The sequence below is a fragment of the Oncorhynchus clarkii genome, chromosome 4, assembly GCF_045791955.1.
Source record: "Oncorhynchus clarkii lewisi isolate Uvic-CL-2024 chromosome 4, UVic_Ocla_1.0, whole genome shotgun sequence".
NCBI lineage: Eukaryota > Metazoa > Chordata > Actinopteri > Salmoniformes > Salmonidae > Oncorhynchus > Oncorhynchus clarkii.
The window spans coordinates 24,589,254-24,614,067 of NC_092150.1; the positions used below are offsets into that span (position 1 = coordinate 24,589,254).

The following is a 24,814-nucleotide window of genomic DNA, read 5'->3' on the forward strand; positions in this document are numbered from 1 at the left end:
AATTTTTAAATCCTTCCTCTAATCTAAGTTTAGTTTTCACTTGAAACCTATATTAATTTAAACCATGTTGGCGCAACCCAACCTCAGTGATGACAACAGGGAAATGCAGATGTAGGCCTGTACTACAGGTAATCTGTCTTGAAGCCTTGCCTGTGTTTGAGAAAGTTGATTTACCTAAATTAACTTGCCCAGGTTTAATGACGTAGAAAGTTGATTTATTTAAATTAACTTGCCCATGTTTAATGATGACATTCTATAATAGAAGCGGACCATAAATTTGAAGAATATCTGGTAAAGTTGTGTATAACTTCGTAGCCAACCCTGTGGCCACGGAGCGCCTGTGCCCTGCACAGTGGGCATTGTAGTTTGAATCCACGAGCCAATCAGTAGCCGCGCAGTGCTTATTCAGCAGGCTTTCCCATTCTTGTCCAATGAGATTACAGACGCCTTGTTTGCCTTGCTTTTTGAATTCGGATTGAGGGAGTTGACAGATTTATCCACGCGCAAATATATATATTTACTTTTTAGAGACGGCAATAACCTACAGATAGTTAAGTGTCAATTTAGTTAGCCAGCCGCTAGCTAGCTAGCTGAACTGGTCGACTAGCCAGTTTACCACTCACCTGCGATTATTTGTTGTTAATTCCGAAGGTTTATGTAAGTCTTAACATTTGTTTATTTTCCAGCAACCATGTTTATTAAGTACTGTAGTTAGTTAACTAACTACATTCGTTAGTGTGCAAGCTAACGTTAGTTAGTGTTTTATTTAATTAGTTGACGTTAGTAACAACACGTCGTAATGTACATTCGCTAACGTTTAGCCAGTCTGGTTCGTTTTTGATAGAACAACCAGTTAGCTAGTCTTTGACGAGGGTTTTCACTGTACGTTAGTGCAGTCATAAATACACTTGCATTTGTGTTGTTTTGCTAGTTAACGTTACATAGTTAATCAGATGTTGCTAACTGGGGTCGGGACGTCTGTTACGTTAACGTTGTTACGTCATGTTTGTAAAATAGTTTTCTGGAAATGTTTCTTTTAAATGCAACATTGGTTTTCAATGGCATGACAATTTTGTCGTTAGAACTGAAATTCTATAAAGACTGGCTAAACGTATATACATCTGAAATTAAGTCATTTTGACAGAAATAGCTATGTTTATCAACTTGACCAATCCATATTTTAGTATTTGGCTATCAAAAACATTTCTATGAATGGAGAACATCCAACTTCCTTTTTAGTAATATATATGTTTTTTCTTTCTGGCTGAACTTGGAGAGAGAACTTATTTTACTTTACCATAAGATTAATGGCAGTATTCTGAGACCATAAGCCATTTTTTTTTGTATTCTTTTGATGTGTAGGGGGGGGGGGGGGGGTCATCATCAAAGTTATTCTTTGAAGTATTTGGTTGTCTGTATGTGCAGAATGTTACCTTTCCCAAATCCCTGACTTGTCTACCATGTCTCAGTTTGGCACCCCTTTAAGCCCAATATTTCCTTTTTGCAACACTCCCAAAACTACCTCAATACAAACATCAAAATGAAAATAGACAGTCTGGGAAAATTGAAAATTCCAAAAACAATGAATTTAGCAGTATTGATTTTGTAATTGCTACTTTTAGCATAATAATTGTCCATGGCAAAATACACTGAATTGAAGGAAATTAGCTTTAAAATGGCAAAATTCTCACTGTTCCAAGGCAGAATATGTACTGTAGAATCGCATCAAATTAGCTTTAAAACTGCAACATTTTCTTTCAGCTCCACAGCAAAATGTGTAGAATTGCAGGAAATTAACTTTAAACTGCAAACATTTCTCCAAGCTCCATTGAGAAAATGTTGAATGGCAGGAAGTTGGCTTAAAGATGCAACATTTTTCTTCGCCGCCAAGATGGGGGGCCTTGCCGACCATTCCCATCTTACCTAGAAAATCCCTGAATAAATCCTTGCCTACCAGTGTGGTCTCAGACAAGTTTGTAACATTTCAGAGGCTACTAGTACAACAATGTAGCCTAGCGGTTAAGAGGTTGGGCCAGTAATCAAAAGGTTGCTAGGTAAGAACATCTGTCTGTGCACGTGAGCAAGGCACTTAACCCTAATTGAGCCTATAAGTCACTCTGAATAAGACAGTCTGGTAAATTACCATTTTTTTTAAATATATATATATAATACAGGATGCAATTTTAGAGACATTGTATTTTTGCAACCGTGGGTTTCACAGGGTTAAAGGGGAATGTCTAAATGTTATGACTTCATATTTATCTCCAGCACCACCTCAACATACAGTTGAAGTCGGAAGTTTACATACACCTTAGACAAATACATTTAAACTCATGTAAAAAAACAAAATTAAAATGTTTTTTTTTTTTTTTTTTTTTACAATTCCTGACATTTAGTCCTAGTAAAAAATGACCTGTCTTAGGTCAGTTAGGATCACCACTTTATTTTAAGAATGTGAAATGTCAGAATAATAGTAGAGAGTGATTTATTTCAGCTTTTATTTCTTTCATCACATTCCCAGTGGGTCAGAAGTTTACATACACTCAATTAGTATTTGGTAGCATTGTCTTTAAATTCTTTAACCTGGTTGTGGAAGGCTACCCGAAATGTTGTCCTTTAGCGATTTTGCCACAACTTTGGAAGTATGCTTGGGGTCATTGTCCATTTGCGACCAAGCTTTAACTTCCTGACTGATGTCTTGATGTTGCTTCAAAATATCCACCAAATTTTCCTACATCATGATGCCATCTATTTTATGAAGTGCACTAGTCCCTCCTGCAGCAAAGCACCCCCACAACACGATGCTGCCATCCCTGTGCTTCTTGTTTGGGGTGGTGTTCTTCAGCTTGCAAGCCTCCCTTTTTCCTCCAAACATAACAATGGTCATTATGGCCAAACAGTTATATTTTTGTTTCATCAGACCAGAGGACATTTCTCCAAAAAGTACGATCTTTGTCCCCATGTGCAGTTGCAAACAGTAGTCTGGCTTTTTTATGGCGGCTTTGAAGCAGTGGCTGCTTCTTTGCTGAGCGGCCTTTCAGGTTATGTCGATATAGGACTTGTTTTACTGTGGATATAGATACTTTTGTATCTGTTTCCTCCAGCATCTTCACAAGGTCCTTTGCTGCTGTTCTGGGTTTGATCTGTACTTTTCGCACCAAAGTACGTTCATCTCTAGGAGACAGAACACATCTCCTTCCTGAGCGGTATGATGGCTGCGTGGTCCCATGGTGTTTATACTTGCATACTATTGTTTGTACAGATGAACGTGTTACCTTCAGGCGTTTGGAAATTGCTCCCAATGATGAACAAGACTTGTGGAGGTGTACAATTTTTTTTCTGAGTTCTTGGCTGATTTCTTTTGATTTTTCCATGATGTCAAGGCACTGAGTTTGAAGGTAGGCCTTGAAATACATCCACAGGTACACCTCCAATTGACTCAAATGACTTTATACAGATTGGAAAATTCCAGAAAATTGTGTCATGGCTTTAGAAGCTTCTGATATGCTAATCAATTAGCATATCAGAAGCTTCTAAAGCCATGACACAATTTTCTGGAATTTTCCAATCTGTATAAAGGCACAGTCAACTTAGTGTATGTAAACTTCTGACCCACTGGAATTGTGATACAGTGAGTTATAAGTGAAAAAAATGTCTAAACAATTGTTGGAAAAAATACTTGTCATGCACAAAGTAGATGTCCTAAATGACTTGCCAAAACTATAGTTTGTTAACAAGAAATTTGTGGGGTGGTTCTAAAATGGGTTGTAATGACTCCAACCTAAGTGTATGTAAACTTCCGACTTCAACTGTATGTGAAAATTGGCTGTTTCTGTTTTGTAGTAAAAAATTTATTTCCAATGACATCATAAACCAATTAGTAGGCAATGCCTACTCATAATTGGTTAAAATCACAATACACACTTTTTTACTACAAATCCTAGAAATGTGCCATTTTCACATGTTAATGTTGCGGTGGTGCTGGAAATGGTGAATATAAAGTTGAGCATTTTTTGAATTTCCCTTTTTTAAGGACGCGGAAAATGACACCCTGCTATACAGGTACAGTGTCCAACGTTGGACAGTATGCCCGTAATCAGAAGAAGGTTCTAATTAGAAGGTCCTTGAATGCATCACTGAGCTTTGCCCAATAAATAATCGAATCCAATTGTTAGACACTACCACTCCGTGTTTTCGCTATATTCGTTGCCACCACTCCAAAATATATAATAAAAAATAAAAAAAACTACTTCAACAACTAAAACCAGATATAAATTGTAGAAAAGATAATGGAGTTTTGTTTTAATAAAATAATATTTGAAGTCTCGCAATCACTAAAATATAACTAGACAGTCGAGGCAAATCTCCCCCATTTGACTTTATGTTTGGGTCACTCAGATAGCAAAAGAACACCGCATAAGCCATGGCAAAATGTGTAGAATTGCAGGATTTTAGCTTTAAAACAGCAAAGGGTTTCTGAGGCCAAGAGGACAGGCTCAAATTTTGGTTGCAGACTGCGGCATTGGCCATGCCCCCCCCCGCCCCCGCTAACTTTGTCACCACTGAAGTAAAAACATTTTTTTATATAAATCATAGGGGAAATGCTAAACATGAATGTCAATGTTTGGTCACACATGCTTCATTCATTCATTCATGCTTCATAGCATGGTGCCCATATTGCAAGGCTGATTAGCTAAAATGTTTGCTCAAAGCAAACATACCACATGGAATTCATGTTTGGAATTTATTTGGGAGGAAGGTGGTTGCATCTAAGCGACATTTACCACAATCTACTAATTACAACCATCTACCAATTACGGATATACATTCAATCGTGGTTTAAGTATCACCAGGCAGAGGCACATATTGGCAAATAACTTGCAAGGTGGGAAGCCAATATGTTATAAGACCCAAATTCCACTTGGGTATAAAATGGGCTACACACATTTTTATTTTCATCATTTCTATTCCAAGTGGTTTGGCATTTGACACCTCACTCTCTCCTCAAGCTCTGACTTTACTAACTTTTGATTGTTTAGACAGGATTGTGCCACCACCCGTGTCACACTTCCATGGCTGACAGCAGCATAGTTACTTTGGGGATGGCTCGGAGCCTGCTGGTGGACTCCTCTGTGTATGACTCCAGGATGGCTGAGACTACTAAGGATGTATTCCTGGGTTTGGGCTCTGAAGACATGGAAGGCAAGAGTTTCACCCTTTTCTCAATCAGTTTGATATTAACTGCTTTTTACCTGAGGCTGTCACTCAAAACAGGAAGGATTTCGTTTTATGATTGCTTTCACATTACCTTTGAGATTCACTGTGCCCTTGGTCCTCTATTCCCTTGTAGAGATGCTACCTCGGGTCGAAACCAGAGTTGTTCTTGTAGGAGAAGCTGGAAAAAATGGAGCACTTGTCAAAGCACTGCAGGTACCATGCCCTAATGGTTTGAGCCCAGTTGTATGGGCTGTCATTGTGGAAGCATCATTGCATTATGATTTGTTGCGTGTGATTGTTTTCATTTTGTTTTTTAATAATGAGTACAGTGAGTATACAAAACATTAGGAACACCTGCTCTTTCCTTGACATACACTGACCAGGTGAATCCAGTTGAGAGCTATGATTCCTTATTGATGCCACCAATTAAATCAGTGTAGATGAAGGGGAGGAGACAGGTTAACTTTGTCTGTGAATGTGAAGCTACGGCACAGGGCTCAACTGTAGGAATAAAACGGGTTCACTCTTGAGCGACTGAGAAGCTTTTCGATCTGAAGGCTTCTTTAAATGATCTATTTTGTGTTCCAATCTGTAGTAGTGGCACATTCGCTGACAGCTTAATCAGAGGGGGAAGTCTGCTGAGTGATTTGACAAAGTTGACCTGCTGCTTTCAACTTTATTAATTTAGCAGAACTTTCCCCCCCAGATAGCGTTTGACATTTGTTTGAAGTTCTTGCCTTCTGGGTTGCAATGACACAGGCCTGTTGTTCAGAGAATTTGTCAGTTTGGTGTCGCCAGCTTGAGGTCAATGCTTCATTTTACAGGCCGTCAGAATAATGGAAGTCCCAGTGGTTAAGATTAGAGGAGGAGAACCGGGTGCTGAGACTGGAGAGAAATTGATAAAATCTATAGTCAATATGGTAGGTCTTTTTTCGGGCTTGGATTGTGTTGCATGCTTTAATCCATCAAGGGGGGTCTCTTTGCATGGGCAATCTCAAGGTGATTGGTGTGTAGCTGCAGCAGTGTCCTCACAATTACTGGTAAATGTCACAGATTTATACTGTTAACACCTGGTGTCCAAGCTTAGATGTCTCTAACAAAATGATCTAACACGTTCACACTGTTTATTCCTCTAATGCTTTGTCTTCTGATGTATGGTGCCAATAATTCTGTGGGGATTATGTATTTTATGAATACGGTTTACAGGTATCATACATAATTTCTCTCTTCAGCTCAATGATCTCTGATTTATATAGGCTGTGTTCTTGATTCAATTTCTGCTCAACTGAATTTAGTGAGTTAAATCGAATCAAAATAACACCCTCAGAGAGAGCACTGGAAATTGTTTCATGCGGCATTGAGCAATGTCATGGTGAGCATCGGTCTGTCTCTCTGCAAATTAATGAACGGCTTTCAAGTACTTGAACTTCAATGTTTACCGTTTGCTCTAAACTCACCTACTTTAAATGTATCACTCATATTGCAATAAAATATCATGATTATCAAATTACTCCTTTGATATGAAAGGGCTGCTTGTGTGTCCCTACTCACATTAACAGCAACCTTTTTTAATCCACAGGATATCAACGTGCCTTGCATAAAGACCGACAATGTCAAAGAGTTTGGAGATGGAGAAAACACAGAGTTTGAGACGGTGTTCGTGCTCAAAGACTTTGCCTCTCCTGACTACATCTATCTTTACAAACATGACAACCGGATCGTGGGCCCCCCGGTTGTTCTCCACTGTGCGACACGAGAGGAGGTAAGGACAGGAGCAAATCACTCCTGAAATATACTCACTCACTCTGGGATGGCACTCGCAGTGCTCGGCTGTGGATCACTCCTCGCCGGTTCAAGATATGAGGTTTTGACTGTTATGGTGCAATTTAGCATCTGCCTGCAATGGGAGATGAAGTAAAACATGGCAGAAAAGGTGTGCTTTCAAGTTTAAATAGATTTATATGATGGGTTTTGATTGTTCCCGTGAACCCTGAGAAATGCATCACTGTTGTCTGAGTCTAAGCAGAGCACCTGCTCAACTCAGTCAGATTACTGGGGAAGAGGAAAACACCCTTGGCTACAGATCACTGCAAACCTCACCAGTCACCTCTCCAAGATGAACGTAGATCTATGAAGGAATGCATCACAGCTCTAAAAACTGAAAATATTTAAAATATGTCCGTATACAGAATGAGAAATTATCTCTGCATCTATCCCCTTATCTACAGAGCCTGGTAACTTGGAGATCAACAGAACACACACATACTTACAAATGCAGTGGCCTTTCATACAGCTTTGCTACTGACCAGTAAAGAACCCCCCCCAAAAAAAGAAAAAAAAAATGTACTTGATAAAAGCAGTGGAGGAAATGATGCATGAGCAATGTTACCAATATCCAAGATTTATAAGAACCTTATTGTTTGTTGTTTCCCACAGCCCCTGCCGTTTTCCTCTCGTCCTCTATACTCTACCACCATGCTCAACTTGTCGCTGTGTTTCACCGGTTTCCGCAATAAAGAGGAAGTTGTAAGTGGAATGGGTTCAAGTTGATTGTCATTATTTGTAGCACTACCAAGTACCAACATGTCGGTTTTGTTTGCTTTTTAATGCTAAGAGATATGTGTTGGTGCCAAATGTCACTCACTGCCTTTAACCCCTGCAGAAAAACCTGGTGAATCTGGTGCATCACATGGGAGGCACCATTCGGAAGGACTTCAGCACTAAAGTCACCCATCTCATTGCATACTCCACTCATGGCGAGAAATACAAGGTTTGTAAAACACCCCTAACCTTTCCTCCCGTCTGGAAGAGCTCATGTATAGACCTAATCCATGTGATTTATTTTCTTCCCCACATGACATTTCATTTGCTGACTGAAGTTTTTGTTTTATTGATTCTCAGTGGTTCTGTTCGCTTTTCTCCACCCCATCTTTTTCTGAGTTGAAAGCTCAACTTGTTTAGATGTTTTGCTCCAGCACTTTAAACAGGAAAGTAGCCTAGCTCTCTTAACAGACATACTGAGACATTTTACATTGGAAAGTGAGTACTTAATAGAGTACAAGAATGAGATCCATTTCAATACACATGCCTTTTTTCATCCCTGGCTTTTGAAGGAGCTTTTTACCTCTTGCAGTACCTGGCACACAGCCTACAGCTGTTGTAAAAGAGGGCCAAACACCTCAATCCTCTTTTTTAAAGAGTAGTTTCTGTACCATACTGGGCATAAGAGGCTGCTGAGGGGCTGGAACAGAGAAAATAGAATGGCATCAAACTCATGGAAACCATGTGTTTGATATATTTGATACCATTCAACTCATTCCTCTCCAGCCGTTACCACAAGCCATACACAAGCCCCCCAATTATCCTGTGGTACCTGGGTATATTGTATTGCCGGCAGTGCACACAAGGGCCTCTTTCTTTCCTGACGTAAAAAAACTAAATAATGCACAAAACAAATGTATGCAGCATGGATCTTGATCCAGGAGGGGATTGTCTCTGCTTTAACCAAGAAGCTGGATCTTGATCCAGGAGGGGATTGTCTCTGCTTTAACCAAGAAGCTGGATCTTGATCCAGGAGGGGATTGTCTCTGCTTTAACCAAGAAGCTGGATCTTGATCCAGGAGGGGATTGTCTCTGCTTTAACCAAGAAGCTGGATCTTGATCCAGGAGGGGATTGTCTCTGCTTTAACCAAGAAGCTGGATCTTGATCCAGGAGGGGATTGTCTCTGCTTTAACCAAGAAGCTGGATCTTGCAAGTTAGCCACTTAGTTCGCAAACCAAATGCATAGCTGGAGCCCTGATCTGAAGATCACTTTCTAAGATGTGCCAAATAAATTGACTTCTAGTTATAAACAGTTGCACCCACCCACCGAGCTTTAGGGAGCCCCCACAAAAAATCGTACAGTCTTTATTTCATAATACGTGGTATGTATGTGGTATATACTAGAGGTTTACCGATTATGATTTTTTTCAACGCCGATACCGATTTATTGGAGGACCAAAAAAAGCCGCTACCGATTAATCAGACTTTTTTTATTTTTTAATGACAATTACAACAATACTGAATGAACACTTATTTTAACTTAATATAATACATCAATAAAATCAAGTGCTGTTTGAATGAATGCTTACAAGCCTGCTGGTGCCTACCATCGCTCAGTCAGACTGCTCTATCAAATCATAGACTTAGTTATAACATAATAACACACAGAAATACGAGCCTTAGGTCATTAATTAATCGAATCCGGAAACTATAATCTCGAAAACAAAACGTTTATACTTTCAGTGAAATACAGAACCGTTTGGTATTTTATCTAACGGATGGCATCCCTAAGTGCGGCAGGGTAGCCTAGTGGTTAGAGCGGAAGGTTGCAAGTTCAAACCCCCGAGCTGACAAGGTACAAATCTGTCGTTCTGCCCCTGAACACGGCAGTTAACCCACAGTTCCTAGGCCGTCATTGAAAATAAGAATGTGTTCTTAACTGACTTGCCTCGTTAAATAAAGTTGTAAATAAAAAAAAAATGGCGTCCAAAAATACCAATTTCCGATTGTTATGAAAACTTGAAATCGGCCCTAATTAATCGACCATTCCGACTAATCGGTCTACCTCTAGTATATACGGTATACCTCCTAATATGACATACCTCTCTGTGTCTAGCTTGCTGTGTGTATGGGAACACCCATCCTCACCCCAACTTGGATCCATAAGGCCTGGGAGCATAGAGAGGATGTGTAAGTATCTCCTCACGCTACAGACAATGGCCAAAGCCAACTGCATGCCCAGTCCTCATTGTGGTCTTCACGTTCATGTCTGTACATCAATGTATACTATTATGTACATGTATGAGGGCTGACAACCACCTGTTCTTACAGTAGTTTCCATGCTGGAGATGAAGAGTTCCGCACCGAATTCAAAGTTCCCCCCTTTCAAGACTGTGTGCTGAGCTTCCTGGGCTTCTCAGATGAAGAGAAGACCAACATGGAGGAAAGGACAATCAAACATGGTATTAGCCTGAGGTCTTACATTTTCAGTATTTATTTTTTGTTCCTTCATATGTTATATCTAGGCTTTACAAAAGCTACTCTGCAAGCACATTATCCTCCCTTCTATTATGGAGTACTTTTGGAGTTTCTAAAACTTTGTGTTTCTCCAAGGTGGCAGCCACCTGGAGGTTGGTGATCAGAAGTGCACTCACATGGTGGTGGAGGAAAACGCTGTCAAGGATCTGCCATTCGTACCATCAAAGAGACTGTATGTTGTCAAGCAGGAGGTGAGCACTTCAATGTAGTAGGTGTCAGCTTACATCACCGTACTGGCGGTAGGCAGACAAACATGAAACATTTCCCAGGTCAACAGTATGTCTGACTGAAGCATAACACCTCAAATTCATGTGCCTCAAATTCATGAATTTTCTAATACATTGGCATTGTCAAGTCTGGGAAAATGAGCCTTGTTGTTTTCTTCTAAGGATTATGTCAAATACGTATTTCTATTTAATGTATTTGGCTGTATTGATTGATAAATATTGATCATCCAAGTGAGGCAAGAGTTTAATTTTCCTTTCGACTAGACAAGTCATTTGAGCAGAGATAGTGAGCACTGGTGTTCCCCACCTTGTATCAATACTATTTTTCTTTGCTTGTTCAAGTGGTTCTGGGGAACGATACAGATGGATGCCCGAGCCGGAGAGTCCATGTACTTCTATCAGAAGGTACGTTCTGTCTGTCAGTCAATCTGATTCATCCTCCCAATGCCCCTACACAAACCTCTATACAGTGGAATGGACACTGCTAAGATTCTGTAAACTGTGTCGTGCACATCCTCATGATTATCCCTCTTTGGAGGGAGTGAAGTGAGTTTGGGAAATAAAATACAAAAACATTTCACATACAAACTTTATGTCCAAATCAAAAAAGCTCCCCCAATAATAGGATGATCCCTGTGATAGAATGTTTATTTTGATTGGCAATGCTCTGCATTTTTCAAAGTCCATGTCTAGATTGTAAGAGAAAGCGTTCTTGGAAAGCATGTTAACGTTTTAATCAAATTTATATAAATCTGAGTATTCACAATAATCGTAGTATTGTGCGCTTGCACACCAGTGGAGGCTGCTGAGGGGAGAATGGCACATAATAATGGCCCGAACGGAGCAAATGGAATTGCATCAAACACCTGGAAACCATGTATTTGATACCGTGCCACTGATTTGACACTTATAAGTGTAATTGCTTTGCATGTGTAAACAGATGATAAACTAGGTGAAATTATGGCTTCACAAATCTCATCACAATTTTGAACCTCTCCCCTGCAGAGCTTAATCGAGCATCTGACCAAAATACGTGAGATTTTAGTTCTGGTTAATCAGAGATGACTTCCACCACAGTACCATCCTTTTTCTTTTTACAGACATTTTTCTCCATACACCCTCATCTGACATGCCCATGTTTCTCCTACTCTCAGATGGACAGTCCTGTGCTGAAGAAGGCTGTGTCCCTGCTGTCCCTCAACACACCCAACAGTAACCGGAAGAGGAGGCGTCTGCGGGAAACCCTGGCCCAGCTCACCAAGGAGACTGAGATCTCCCCCTTCCCTCCACCCCGCAAGAGGCCTTCTGCCGAACACTCCATGTCCATGGGCTCTCTGCTGGACATCTCCAACACCCCCGAGACCTGCAAGGCCTTGGCAGGTGAGAGAGGAGCAACGGTCACTCATCAGCCACACACGTCATCTCACAGGGCTGGTAACACTGGGTGTTAGTTAGCCTGTCAATGGTGGTTAATAAGCGCCTCTGACCTCGTTAAAAATTAATGCAGGCAAAAACAGACAGGGATTATAGCATCATTAGTGTCTCATGTCAGCTGAAATCAGAGCCTTGTCATAGACTAAGGAGGCGGTCACTGCTTGTTGCAGGGGGAGGCAGGAAGAACCAGCACTCTCTGCTATTCTGTTTGAACTCCCCCCAAAGAGACTGAACACCCTGTCTTTCAGAGCACAGTGTAGAGAGCAGCAGGCGTAGGAGGTGCTGTGCTGAGGCCAACAGGCAGAGGAGGATGAGTGCCAGGGAGATGAGTAGGGGGACAAAGAGTGGCCCTTCCACTGCACTAGCACTACCACCCCTCAGCAGGAAGCAGAGACCCCAGAGGCCCCCATGGGCCCTCAGGACGGGGAGTGTGTCCTCAGCCAGCCCAGTCCCCAGCCACAGAGACTGGGGAGGGTTCGTGGAGGGACTCGTCACAGGAGTCAGTCTGTCTCAGTGAATGCCAGGAGATGAAGGGTCACTCAGTTGAACTGTCACTGTGGGGAAATCCGATTTGGTATGATATTAGAAATTATATAAGAACTGTCTAGATGATCAAAGTGGTGCAAGAATAGTAGGTTGAGCCTTAAAGCCTGGAGAGTTGACTGGAGAGTTGAGGATGAAATTATATGAAGGAATGGGATTATATGAAATACATTTAGTTGCATTCTGGAACTATTCTCACTAGCTAAGATAAAAGCCCCAAGTCTTCTGCAGAGTAGCGTTCACTTTGCATGTCAGAATCTCAATTTTCTAAACTCTGAGACACCCAGGAAGTCAAAATAAGTTCAGAAGTTGTGGGTAGTCAAAAGAAAACATGTTTTTCCCCACTGTCTCAATCAATATTCACCTCTTGACAATCCCTGGCTCTCTTCCAGAACATTCCTGGCCCTTGAAGAGCTCTACACCTGCTGTCCTGAAGCAGTCGGCTAGATGGCAGGTCTCCAAGGAGTTGTACCAGACAGAGAGCAACTATGTGGATATTCTCACCACAGTCTTGCAGGTTTGTCGCTGCTGCTGTGGATGTTGGGCTCACTTAGCACCACCGGGGCTGGTAGGGTCCTAATCAGGCTGTCCCACTGGTGCCTGAGTCCAGTGACCAGTGGGGGAGAAAATTAATAGGATTGTGCGCATCAGGACTGTCAGCCAGCCAGGCTCCCACTCACACTGCAGAGCTCTCTGCTGCTCATCGACCCAAACCTCAGGCCTGTCCTTGTCTCATCGCTCCTATTCTCACATCTCCCTCCTCTGCTCGCTACAGCATTACTATGATACCAGTAGAATGAAGGTGTTCAGCAAACCTCACTACCATATTTCCTGATCGGTGTAGTGTACTCTACTTTTGCACGTACATCACCTTGTTCTCTTTCACCCTGACCCATGCCCACTCACCCCCACTCGTAAGCAGTCACCAGTAGTGTCCTCTCTCTGTACCATGCCCACTGCACCATGCCAGCCCAGGAGACAGATGGCCGGCTTCACATTGGATGGTCTTTAACACTGACTGCTGACCCCATGTCCACTGCCCTCTGAAGTCAGCCCATGAACTGGCCTGCCAAGAAGTGGGCTTGAATACCAATTATCCCATTATGGTTCACACATGTTGGGTGCTTGTTAAAATGTATTTTTATTAGAAGGTAATTCCAGGCCATTTTGAGCCTTTTGATTATACTTTTTACAGGAAAGCTGAATAGAGCTTTGCTAGATCAGGACTTTTTAATGGGAATCATTTCTTGTAGTTTATTAGGGGACCTACTTTCACTGTTTGTGAGTTTTCTATGTCTTTGATAAGATGATGGGGAGGCAGGGTGGTCTTTTTATAATTAATACTTACCTGCACTCTAAAATGATTTGACTTTCTACTTTTACAAACATTCTCAGAACTATTCAGTCTGAAATAGTGAGTACCTTATGTATTGGGGGTGTATGTATTGATTAAGGGAATAGTGGGCTAAGTCTGAGTCTCACCTGAAACGTCTGTTCCTTTTAGCTGTTCAAAGTCCCCCTGGAAAAGGAAGGCCAAGTTGGTGGACCCATTTTGGCTCCGGAAGAAATCAAGACCATCTTTGGCAGCATCCCAGAGATCTTCGATGTACACACCAGGATAAAGGTGGGCACTTCTCTCCTTGAAATATCCCAAGATGACCTGAACAAGAGTTTAATCTGCAGTGAAGTCACCTAAACGTCCTCTGTGTCTCTCTGCTTATTGGGTTAATTTGAAAGGCCGATCTGGAGGAGCTGGTCATGGACTGGTCTGAGGACAAGAGTGTCGGGGACATCATTCTCAAATACGTGAGTATAGCATGCCTTTGTTCTGAATGTTGTATTGAGCCATTTTGGACATTCTCACTCAGTTCCTTTCTCTGTCTGTCAGTCTAGAGACCTGGTGAAGGCTTACCCGCCATTCGTCAACTTCTTTGAGATGAGCAAGGAGACCATAGTGAGGTGTGAGAAGCAGAAGCCAAGGTTCCATGCTTTCCTCAAGGTATGTGACCTCTGAGACAATGTACATTTGTGTATACATCCACGTGAGTGTAGGTTTAGAAGTTACCATATGCCTCATGCTAAAGGTCATTCATTGCTTGTCTCTATGTACAGTAAACTTGAAGAAAATGTCTCGGTCTGTGTTGTGGATGTGAGTGATTGCCTGTGTGTGTGTAAGTAAGCCGCAACATGTCTGTCAGGTCTCCTCCTGCTTTAACAGCAGTGTTTTTTTTCTTGCCTCCAGATCAATCAGGCGAAGCCCGAGTGTGGACGACAGACGCTGGTGGAGCTGCTGATTCGCCCTGTGCAGAGACTGCCTAGCGTCGCCCTTCTCCTCAACGGTAGACTACACCGCACACACACAAACACACTTGACAGCCAAATCTTGAGCAACATGGTACATATGTGGCATGATAGAAGTACTAACTTTATGCATTCTCCTCACCTGCATATGAAGAGAGCGCTTGATTTCCGACTAAAATGTCACAGGAAATACTGATAGATGCTCCTCTCCTTTATCCACAGTTGTGTTATAAATCTGTCGGTCATATCAGTTGTTTGCCCTTGGCTTTTTTCACTGTTATATCAATTATATATGTCAATGCTCATTGACCCATCTATCTTGCAGATATTAAGAAACACACTGCCTGTAACAACCCTGACAAAATCACTTTGGAGAAGGCAATCGAATCACTCAAGGAAGTTATGACGTGAGTCAACTGTGCACCACCGGCCATGCATGAAGCATTTTGTTGTAATTAAGTCAAAGCCTCATCCATTAGCCATGCATTTACATAAAGTGATTGTAGCATCAGTTGTCTAACGGAATTTATTTGACCCCCCCCCAAGTCACATAAACGAGGACAAGAGGAAAATAGAGGGACAGAAGCAGATCTTTGATGTCGTCTATGAAGTTGACGGCTGCCCTGTAAGTTGTTTGTGCATTTCTTCACTGGGATGTGGCACGCTTTGTTGAGCCGCTAATCCGTTAATGGCTGTCCTCCAGCACCATAACGGCTAAGCCTCTCCCATAATGGCGTTAATGGCTGTCCTCAGCAACATAACGACAAGGCCTCTCCCTATGCGTTAATGGCTGTCCTCCAGCACCATAACGGCTAAGCCTCTCCCATAATGGCGTTAATGGCTGTCCTCAGCAACATAACGACAAGGCCTCTCCCTATGCGTTAATGGCTGTCCTCCAGCACCATAACGGCTAAGCCTCTCCCATAATGGCGTTAATGGCTGTCCTCAGCAACATAACGACAAGGCCTCTCCCTATGCGTTAATGGCTGTCCTCCAGCACCATAATGGCTAAGCCTCTCCCATAATGGCGTTAATGGCTGTCCTCAGCAACATAACGACAAGGCCTCTCCCTATGCGTTAATGGCTGTCCTCCAGCACCATAACGGCTAAGCCTCTCCCATAATGGCGTTAATGGCTGTCCTCAGCAACATAACGACAAGGCCTCTCCCTATGCGTTAATGGCTGTCCTCCAGCACCATAACGGCTAAGCCTCTCCCATAATGGCGTTAATGGCTGTCCTCAGCAACATAACGACAAGGCCTCTCCCTATGTGTTAATGGCTGTTCTCCAGCACCATAACAGCTAAGCCTCTCCCATAATGGCGTTAATGGCTCTCCTCAGCACCATAACGGCTAAGCCTCTCCCATAATGGCGTTAATGGCTGTCCTCCAGCACCATAACGGCCAGGCCTCTCCCTATGCGTTAATAGCTGTTCTCCAGCACCATAACGGCTAGGCCTCTCCCATAACGGCATTCATGGCTGTCCTCAGCAACATAACGGCCAGGCCTCTCCCTATGTGTTCACCCTGATATCCCTATTTATTTCAGCTCATTTCCACAGGATGCATTTTTTTGTACTGTTCACTGCGCATTTATAGCTTGTAATTCATGGATTATTGTGCTGGAGTTAACTTGATAATGTGTGTGTGGAGAGAATTTGTGTAGAGCTGTGTGTATGTGTGAACCAAACTACTTTTCTGTGTGCCGAAGTCCTCTTTTCAGGTGATAATAGTGGAGATGAGTTGGGACTAGAGGGAGTGAATTAGTATACCGTTGGCTCTGGGCTGTGAGTATCGCTCTATTTATCTTGATTTGGATAAGCAGAGCATCCAAATGAATAAACATAGTTTGATGATAGGGTTTTAAAGGAATAATGGGACTGGAAATGGAAATTCCTCCATCAGCCGTGCAGTGAAATGACCAATCTGTGGAGTTAGACCCATTAATACCAAATATGCCGCTTTAAATGAGGCCTATGATTGAATCATGAAGCTCTCTCTGGTGACCGTGTTTGTTTGTTTGTTTGTTTATTCACGAATGGTTGCTGGATGTCTTTTTGGTTGTGTGATATTCATCCCGTCTTCTCGCTCACTCTCTCTCTCCTCCTCAGGCCAACCTGCTCTCGTCCCACCGCAGCCTGGTCCACAGGGTGGAGACCATCGCCCTGGGAGACAAACCCTGTGACCGAGGCGAGCACGTCACACTCTTTCTCTTCAATGACTGTCTTGAGGTAACGCCAACATCAATGAAGTAATACCAACATTGAAGACCTGCTTATCTGACACTCCAGCCAGGCTCAATGATATGCTGAATATTTGAACCCTGGTCAACATTTCACCGTATTGACTAGTGATGGCCCAGACATGGCTTTAGATGTTAGAACTTTACACCCAAAATGCCCTCCAAGTTAATGCCATTGCTCATTTGAGAAAATCTTGCCCGTCCTCTATTCCCCCCCACATTATGAAATCTTTGGGACTTGAGATGCTAAGAAAAATGCAAATTCAGTAGCAAAGAGCCCCACTGGATGATTATTTATGGGTGTGCAATCTATCGTTGCTGACACAGCTTCTTATCTGGCTCCTAATTAGTGAAGTGTTGCATTAGAATGGGGGTTAGCAATCAAACCCAGAATGGGTGTGGGCGAGGCGGCCTGATTCAGGAGTGTCAGAGCAGCCTGGTAATGAGCATGGGGAGAGCAGGGGCTGCACTCTTCAATTATTCATTGATTAGCTCCTCTGTATTCAGATCTCCCCTACCCCCAATAGATATCACAATGCCTTCATGGGACAGACCCAACCCCTGCCTCAGCCCCCACACAGGCCAGTTAAACACATGCTAATGACTTGGACCGTTTACCTTTTATAAAAGGCCCTATCGATTTGTCACAGCTTAACCACATACATACATACTCACTCACTCACTCACTCACTCACTCACTCACTCACTCACTCACTTCACTTCACCGGAGAGAGAGTTTAGGTGGGGATGGAGGCTTCCATACTTCAACTGTGTCTGTATTTGCAGATTGCCCGGAAGAGACATAAGGTGATCAGCACATTCAGGAGTCCTCTGGGCCAGACACGACCTGCAGCCCAACTCAAACACATCACCCTCATGCCTCTGTCCCAGATCAGGAGGGTCCTGGACCTGCAGGATACAGAGGGTGAGTGAGCCCCAGCCCCTGGCATGTTCTCTACCTACCTACCTACCTACCTACCTACCTATCAAAGCCTATACATTCAAATGATGTTAGTCACATACTAAACATACATACTACACATATTAAAGGTGTGAAGAAATGCTATGTGCTAGCTCCCTCAATGCAGTACATCAGACAGTAATAATACAAGTCAAGTCAAAAATGAGAGGTTGTAAACATAGTAATAATGGACTGTATTACACTGTGTTTAGAAATATAAAGTAGGTAGTGTCTTGGTCACGCTGTGGAATACATATAATAGAACAGCAGAGTTGTGTGTGTGAGTTCTGAGTGCGTGTGTTTGTGTAAGGATTGGATGTGTGGGTAGGGAGTGCAAATAATCTAAGTAATGAGGTGGAAATAGTCTCTAAGGTGCAGATCTGTAGGGAGACGGCTAGGGTTAGCTGTTCAGCAGTCTGATGGCCTGCTTACCTACCTACCTCAGTGTTTAACAGCCATTACTAAGAAACATGACCACTCCTTGTTTGTGCTTCTTTTGGGTCGATACACATTCCCTGAGCAGGTATATTGCTCCTTTCTGTTTTCCCTGTATCGGGAAATGTTATTCATAAGCATACTGGATAGCCTAATATTTGGAGTCAACACTGACTGAAATGGCAGCCCAGACATAATCAAGCAAACATCTCTCCTCTCTCCCACTAGCAGTGACTCCGCTTGTTTGGCCTTGTAATGGAGCTGCTAGGTTTAATTTCACTGTCAATATGTACTATAATTACAACCAGTGTATGTTGATACACCAGAGATGGCTCTCTATGCATCTTAAAGAGAAATGGGATGCATGTTTTACCAGCTAGACTATTGACAATTTTGAGTGGTCCAAACCTCGCTCATTTCTCCTTTTCTCTCTCTTAGATTGCCGTAATGCCTTTGCCCTGGTGGTGCACCCGCCCACGGAACAGGAGAATCTTCTCTTCAGCTTCCAGCTGACCACTGAGGATACGGTGAAGTCAACCTGGCTGAAGATGCTCTGTCGCCACGTAGCCAACACCATCTGTAAGGCTGACGCGGTGAGAGAGGCAGAGTGAGACAGTGGTCCACTGAGCCGCTATAGGCTCGTTGGGTTGGAGGGCTCCTCCTGAGAACACATGTTGCAACACATGTTGCCTGTCTATCTGCTCCTCTCATTAACACAGCCAGACAGGCTGAAGCGACCAAGGCATCCCTCACTGGTCTGGTGTCCTCATGCAGAACATGGTGTATGGACTCTTTAGAGGTTGATGAGGACACAAATGCAATTATTTTGGCCAGTTTTAGTACACTTACATATCACGTTGCGTGAGTGGCCTTTTTGGTCATTTCAATCCTATTAGATTGTCCTCTGTGGTTAAACTGGAAGACAGATTAATGTAATTAGAAGTGGAATTGTACTAGAACTAACACTAAAGACATAGATGGGTTGTTTTATCTCTCCACAGGTCTTTTCACTGATGTAGTATTAGAGCTTGAATGAGGAAGCTAACTAGTAATTGGTTGCCCGGAGACAGGCGTGTATTTCCCATCATAATTAAAAACAGGCGTAATAAGCTTCGGAGGTGAGCCCAGCCAGTCCCAGCTGTCAGGAGTGAACTGTCCACTAGGTGGCGATGTAAACCTCTACTACAGGCTGGCCTTGCTATCTTAATTGATTCACTGGCTCTCTCCGCACCCTGAATACCAACCAGTGAGCTCCAGCTGCATGTAAAAACAGACAACAGTTTCTCACTCTATGCATTTTGACAGCGAAGCAGAATGGTCTGGAAATGTATTTATACTTTCTATTTCTATTTTAAACAGGAAGATCTAATTCAGTGCACTGAGCCTGACTCTGTCCAAGTGAGCACAAAGGATATGGACAGCACGCTGAGTAAAGCATCTAGAGTCATCAAGAAAACTTCAAAGAAGGTAAAATGGGCTCTGAATTAGCCCATCTCTCTCCTGTATTCCACACAAGCACATGTTGGATATTGGACAAGCTGACTGTTAAACAGAGCTATTTTCAAAATCAAATCAAATTTTATTAGTCACATGCGCCGAATACAACCGGTGTAGACCTTACAGTGAAATGCTTACTTACGAGCCCCTAACCGACAGTGCAGTTTAAAAAAAAAAAATACAGATAAGAATAAGAGATTAAAGTAACAAGTAATTAAAGCAGTAAAAAAAAATATATATATACACACACACACACACACACACACAGTGGGGTGCCGGTACAGAGTCAATGTGCGTGGGCACCGGCCAGTTGAGGTAGTATGTAGGTAAAGTTAATTAAAGTGACTATGCAGCAGGGGGAGGGGAGTAGTAGTACAGGAGTCTTGTGGCTTGGGGGTAGAAGCTGTTTAGAAGCCTCTTGGACCTAGAATTGGTGCTCTGGTACAGCTTGCCGTGTGGTAGCAGAGAGATGACTAGGGTGGCTGGAGTCTTTGACAATTTTTAGGGCCTTCCTCTGACACCGCCTGGTATAGAGGTCCTGGATGGCAGGAAGCTTGGCCTCAGTGATGTACTGGGCCGTTCACACTACCTTCTGTAGTGCCTTGCTGTCGGAGGCCAAGCAGTTGCCATACCAGGCAGTGATGCAACCAGTACCAGGCAGTGATGCTCTCTATGGTGCAGCTGTAGAACCTATTAAGGATCTGAGGAACCATGCCAAATATTTTCAGTCTCCTGAGATGGAATAGGTTTTGTCGTGCCCTCTTCACGACTGTCATGGTGTGCTTGGACCATGTTAGTTTGCTGGTGATGTGGACACCAAGGAACCTGACGCTCTCAACCTGCTCCACTGCAGCCCCGTCGATGAGTGTTTGTGACTGTTTAACCCCCAGGTAACGAGAGCATTTTCCTTCACCAAAACACCCAAACGGGTAATCCAGAGAGCCTTCATGGCCAACAGCACCTCCGACGACAAGAGCCCTGGCCCCAGCTCAGAGAACATGATCCATGTTGGAAGCAGTGCCACCCTGTCAGTAAGTTCATCCATCCACCCGTCTACTTCAAAGGTCCAGGCCTTGAACAAGGTTTGTCTAATCAAGTCGAGGCTAAAGGGGCATAGTGCAAGATAAAAGAGCAATGGCAGAAGAATCTTGAGTCATTTTAGGATTTTGAGATGGGTACTCTAATTGCACCATGTACCCTGTTTTTCTCAGAAAATCAATTTGCAGCGCTCTCCAAAGCATAGTCCTGAAAGGGTTGCGTAATTAGGTGATTGTTGACATCTAATGGTGAAATTGTTCTGCCAGTGCAAGCCATATTCTTTTTGAAGGAACAGCTTCAGTTTTTCAATTAATGATGACACATGACTGTTTTGAACTTTTCTCCTTTTTTATTCAGTTTAGCTATTTATTTCCAGTTCTTCTAACTGCGTCAGTATTGATGACAGGCTTTATTTTATCTCAGTCTTTTTCTGACCTTTTCTGTACTTCCTTTTATTAGAGTGGAAAAGATGAGTCATACAATACTAAATATTTGAAGTAAGGTACTGCACTCAAACTTTGCTATTAAAAAGGGATTTTAAGTGCAACTTGATGCAGTAGTGTGACATGCAGAGTCTGACCTATGAGTTGACAGGGTCTCTCCCATGGTCTGTGACTCTCTCCCCCATGCTTTGCTCTGTGACTGTAGATGGCCCGCTCCACCTCAACATTCAACCTCAGTGGTTCTACAGCTGCTGCTGTGGTGCAGCGCTCTAACTCCCTGGACCACCCACCCTGTCCCCGCCTCCGTGTTCCCGTCTGTATTCATACCCCAGACCCAACCCCTAATCCAACCTGCCCTGAGGAGACCCCACTTAAGCCCCAACCCACCCCCACCAGGCCCCCTTACTCTGCCGGCCCCCCTACCTGGAGGGTCCCGTCCAAAGGGAGGCTTCCCCCTGGGGCCTGCAGGGACCTGCTGGTCCCCTCCTCTGACCCCCACAAGGCAGGCTGCTTGAGGCCCCGCAAAGAGACCCTCCTATAGGCGGCTGACTGACGTGAGCATCACCATGCTGGGTTTAATACCCCTTTTAACTCACTGGGATAGGTGGTGGCTCTCTCACTGACTAACTCCTCATTCCTGGGCTGTGGTGGCTCTCTCTCTCCGGCTCTCTGTGGGCTCCCTCCTCTTGTCTCTTATCTGCTGCACACCTCACTCACTCAGCTCCACTAACATCAGCTTGCAGCGCCGGGCAGATGCTCACTTTTAGCTTTTACATAAGCCCTCTCAATCCATTTTGGAATAGGGAGGAGTGTCTTACAGCAGTGGATTATTTGGTTATGATCTATGGCTTCTAAAACAAATGTGTTGTGGTGACAGGGATTAACATTTTTCTCCCACTAATTAAATAAATCCAACATTGTGTGCAGCATTATGCTTTAGTGTTTGGATGGACATTCCAGGCCTTTTGACAATCTGTCACTGGGCATTTGTGAAACAGTGGCTTCATGTGTGTCCTGACAATCTTGTTCTGTATGTCCTCGCTGTGCCACTGCTATTGATCCTACGTCCTCAAATTTAAACCGTAATGTCACCTCAAATCTCATTAACCTGACTGGGCCCTGTCAAAGTGAGAATGTGTTATGGTGGTTATAGCAACAAGCAAACGGTGAGAAGGTGCTGGTGCATAAATTGGGTTGCTTTTCAGGCTGGCCTTTACTCTCACTCTGGCTTTAGCCGGCCACAGCTTTACTGAAGGAGGATACATGATACATGACGCACACCTGTTTACGCTCCTACATTCGTTAACACTCCGGTCTCCATAGGGTAGACTCTTAATGAGGGTGAAATATGTATGCATTTTAACCAGCCAGACCTTGTGGTTCCCCAGAAATCACCCTGCTTTTATGCAGCAGCACCTTTCATGTTGGCCTCCCCAAGTTGCCCCGGTAACATATAATCAAGGTTCCTTTTCAATAGATCTGATTCATCCACAGTAATGAGCAGCACAGGGACAGAGAGAGGAAACTACGTCTTTACAACATGGCAAAATGTTGAATGGTTTTGGAAGTTGGGGGGAGTATAGTAATATTGTATTGGCATCACTCGCTTGATTAGTTCAATGCCAACATTTGGCTAGGAAGGCACACTGGCACTGGGGAAAGCTGAATGTAAAAGTAATTAAATGAGACTTCCATATAAAACGACCTTGTATCCTTCACAATGCACTTCCCACGAGATTGCTTTTGCGGACCACATGACAATCCATCTTTGTGCCGTGGCTTTTAAAGGTCCACCAGGAGTCCCAGCGTGTACATGTGATCAGAAAGCCCTCATGTTGAATGACTTAAGTGCTCACTTGAGTATTTGCTCATCTCTAACCCTTCAGTGTAACTCATTGTCCTTAAACTAACACTCAAGGGGTCGTTTCTGTTTTGGAACCCAATCAATTTCCTAATTTAATTAATGTCCCTGTCCTGTTTTGTTCCCTCCAGGCGATGCACTCTCCCTCCATGGTCAACCTGCCGTCCATGTTTGAGAGGAAGTACCACACGTTCAGTCGCTCCACATCCCACCTGTTCTGATTGACTCTTCGAGGAGAGAAACACGGCAAGCTGTTCTGCACGGTGCACCACTCACTGTAATTCAATTAGCTCACCTCTCGGCAATGTTACTGCAGATTGGCACATCCTGTAATTGTTTAATGAACGCAAGTTCATTCAGATAATGTCTGACTTGGAAAATGAAAGATGAATACTCTTGTATTTAGTGTTTACTTACAATGTTACAAGTTGACCTCATGTCTTAGACAGTTGGGAACATTTGATTAACATGTATAGGTACGATATTTACTGACATTTTCTGTATTTTTGTTGTGGAGGAGGGATATAATTCAATGAATGATAAGCCAATAAACGTGTTACTTAGTTTTTTGGGGAACACGCCTGTTGGCTTCACTTACTATAGTTTCCAGCTTTTATAAAGCTCTTGAAATGTTTTTACTTTTTGATGATATTAATGATCAGGATTAGGGGAACAGAAGCTACTGTTTGCTGTTTTGTAAGTGATTGTTTTATGTTGTAAAGTGGGTATGTTTTTCAGGAGGGTCTAAGGGGATGATGTTGCATTACACTACATTTATTTTCCAGAATCATTTTATAAATAGTCTATATACAAATCCTCTTTCTCTTGCTATTTATGTGTACATTTGCCTCCCTTTTGTCTATCATTATCTATAATTGTTCTGATTTTACCTCTTGTCATAATTGTCTTCCATTATGTGTATTCCATACACTTACACATGATCCAACGTTAAGCTTATTTCTGGTGGGTTATTCAGTTATAGGATGTTGTTCACGACTTCTCTTACCAACACATGATGAATGGAAAAAATTAATAATTATCTCCCATTCATCTGTATTGAATAGTGACTATTATTATGCAAAGTCACTATTATGGTTTGTAATTGAATTGTTTTACTCAATTTTAATAAAAATGCCCTATATTGAATGTTGTGGTTTTTTAGGATTAGAAAAACTAACATGCATCTCACGTCCAGAGCAAAGTCCTGCTCTATAAACAATGCAAGAGAAACGTCATCCATTTACTTATTCAGTCAGTTACTTCTAATGTATTATGTCCTTGGTGTATTATCCTCCTTACTTAGGGGGGGAAAGTGAAAATCTGAACCATGTAGGCTTCTGCAGAGAAATGCACGGACTTCTGCAGAGAAATGCACGGAATTCACTTTGCAAATTACCATGAAGCAATAAATTGCTGCCTGAAATGAATTTGGAAAATGTTAACTGGATGCCATTTGCGTCCTTTGACCCCTCTGAAGTGTTGTTCTGAATAGCACACTAAAGCAAGACATGACAGCAATTTTTATTGTCTCCATTT

At 42.8% G+C, this 24,814-nt stretch overlaps 1 protein-coding gene across 2 annotated transcripts; it reads left to right on the forward strand.

The window, feature by feature from the left end:
• Window positions 1-460: 460 nt before the first annotated feature.
• Window positions 461-24,428, forward strand: LOC139407635 (protein ECT2-like). 2 transcript variants are annotated; one of them, XM_071151469.1, is made up of 26 exons: window positions 522-657; window positions 5,040-5,202; window positions 5,351-5,430; window positions 6,042-6,137; window positions 6,797-6,979; window positions 7,654-7,743; window positions 7,880-7,987; window positions 9,876-9,949; window positions 10,091-10,221; window positions 10,373-10,488; window positions 10,867-10,929; window positions 11,679-11,904; window positions 12,894-13,018; window positions 14,006-14,125; window positions 14,239-14,307; window positions 14,390-14,500; window positions 14,744-14,840; window positions 15,128-15,209; window positions 15,349-15,427; window positions 16,913-17,032; window positions 17,830-17,968; window positions 18,878-19,032; window positions 19,799-19,906; window positions 20,827-20,967; window positions 21,623-21,971; window positions 23,410-24,428. In XM_071151469.1, exons 2-25 carry the CDS (start codon window positions 5,073-5,075, stop codon window positions 21,956-21,958), a joined length of 2,979 nt encoding a protein of 992 aa, XP_071007570.1. In that variant the 5' UTR covers window positions 522-657; window positions 5,040-5,072; the 3' UTR covers window positions 21,959-21,971; window positions 23,410-24,428. The 2 variants fall into 2 exon arrangements, with proteins under 2 accessions (XP_071007571.1, XP_071007570.1); XM_071151470.1 differs by lacking the exons at window positions 6,042-6,137; window positions 21,623-21,971 and having other exon boundaries at window positions 461-657.
• The last annotated feature ends 386 nt before the right edge of the window (window positions 24,429-24,814 follow it).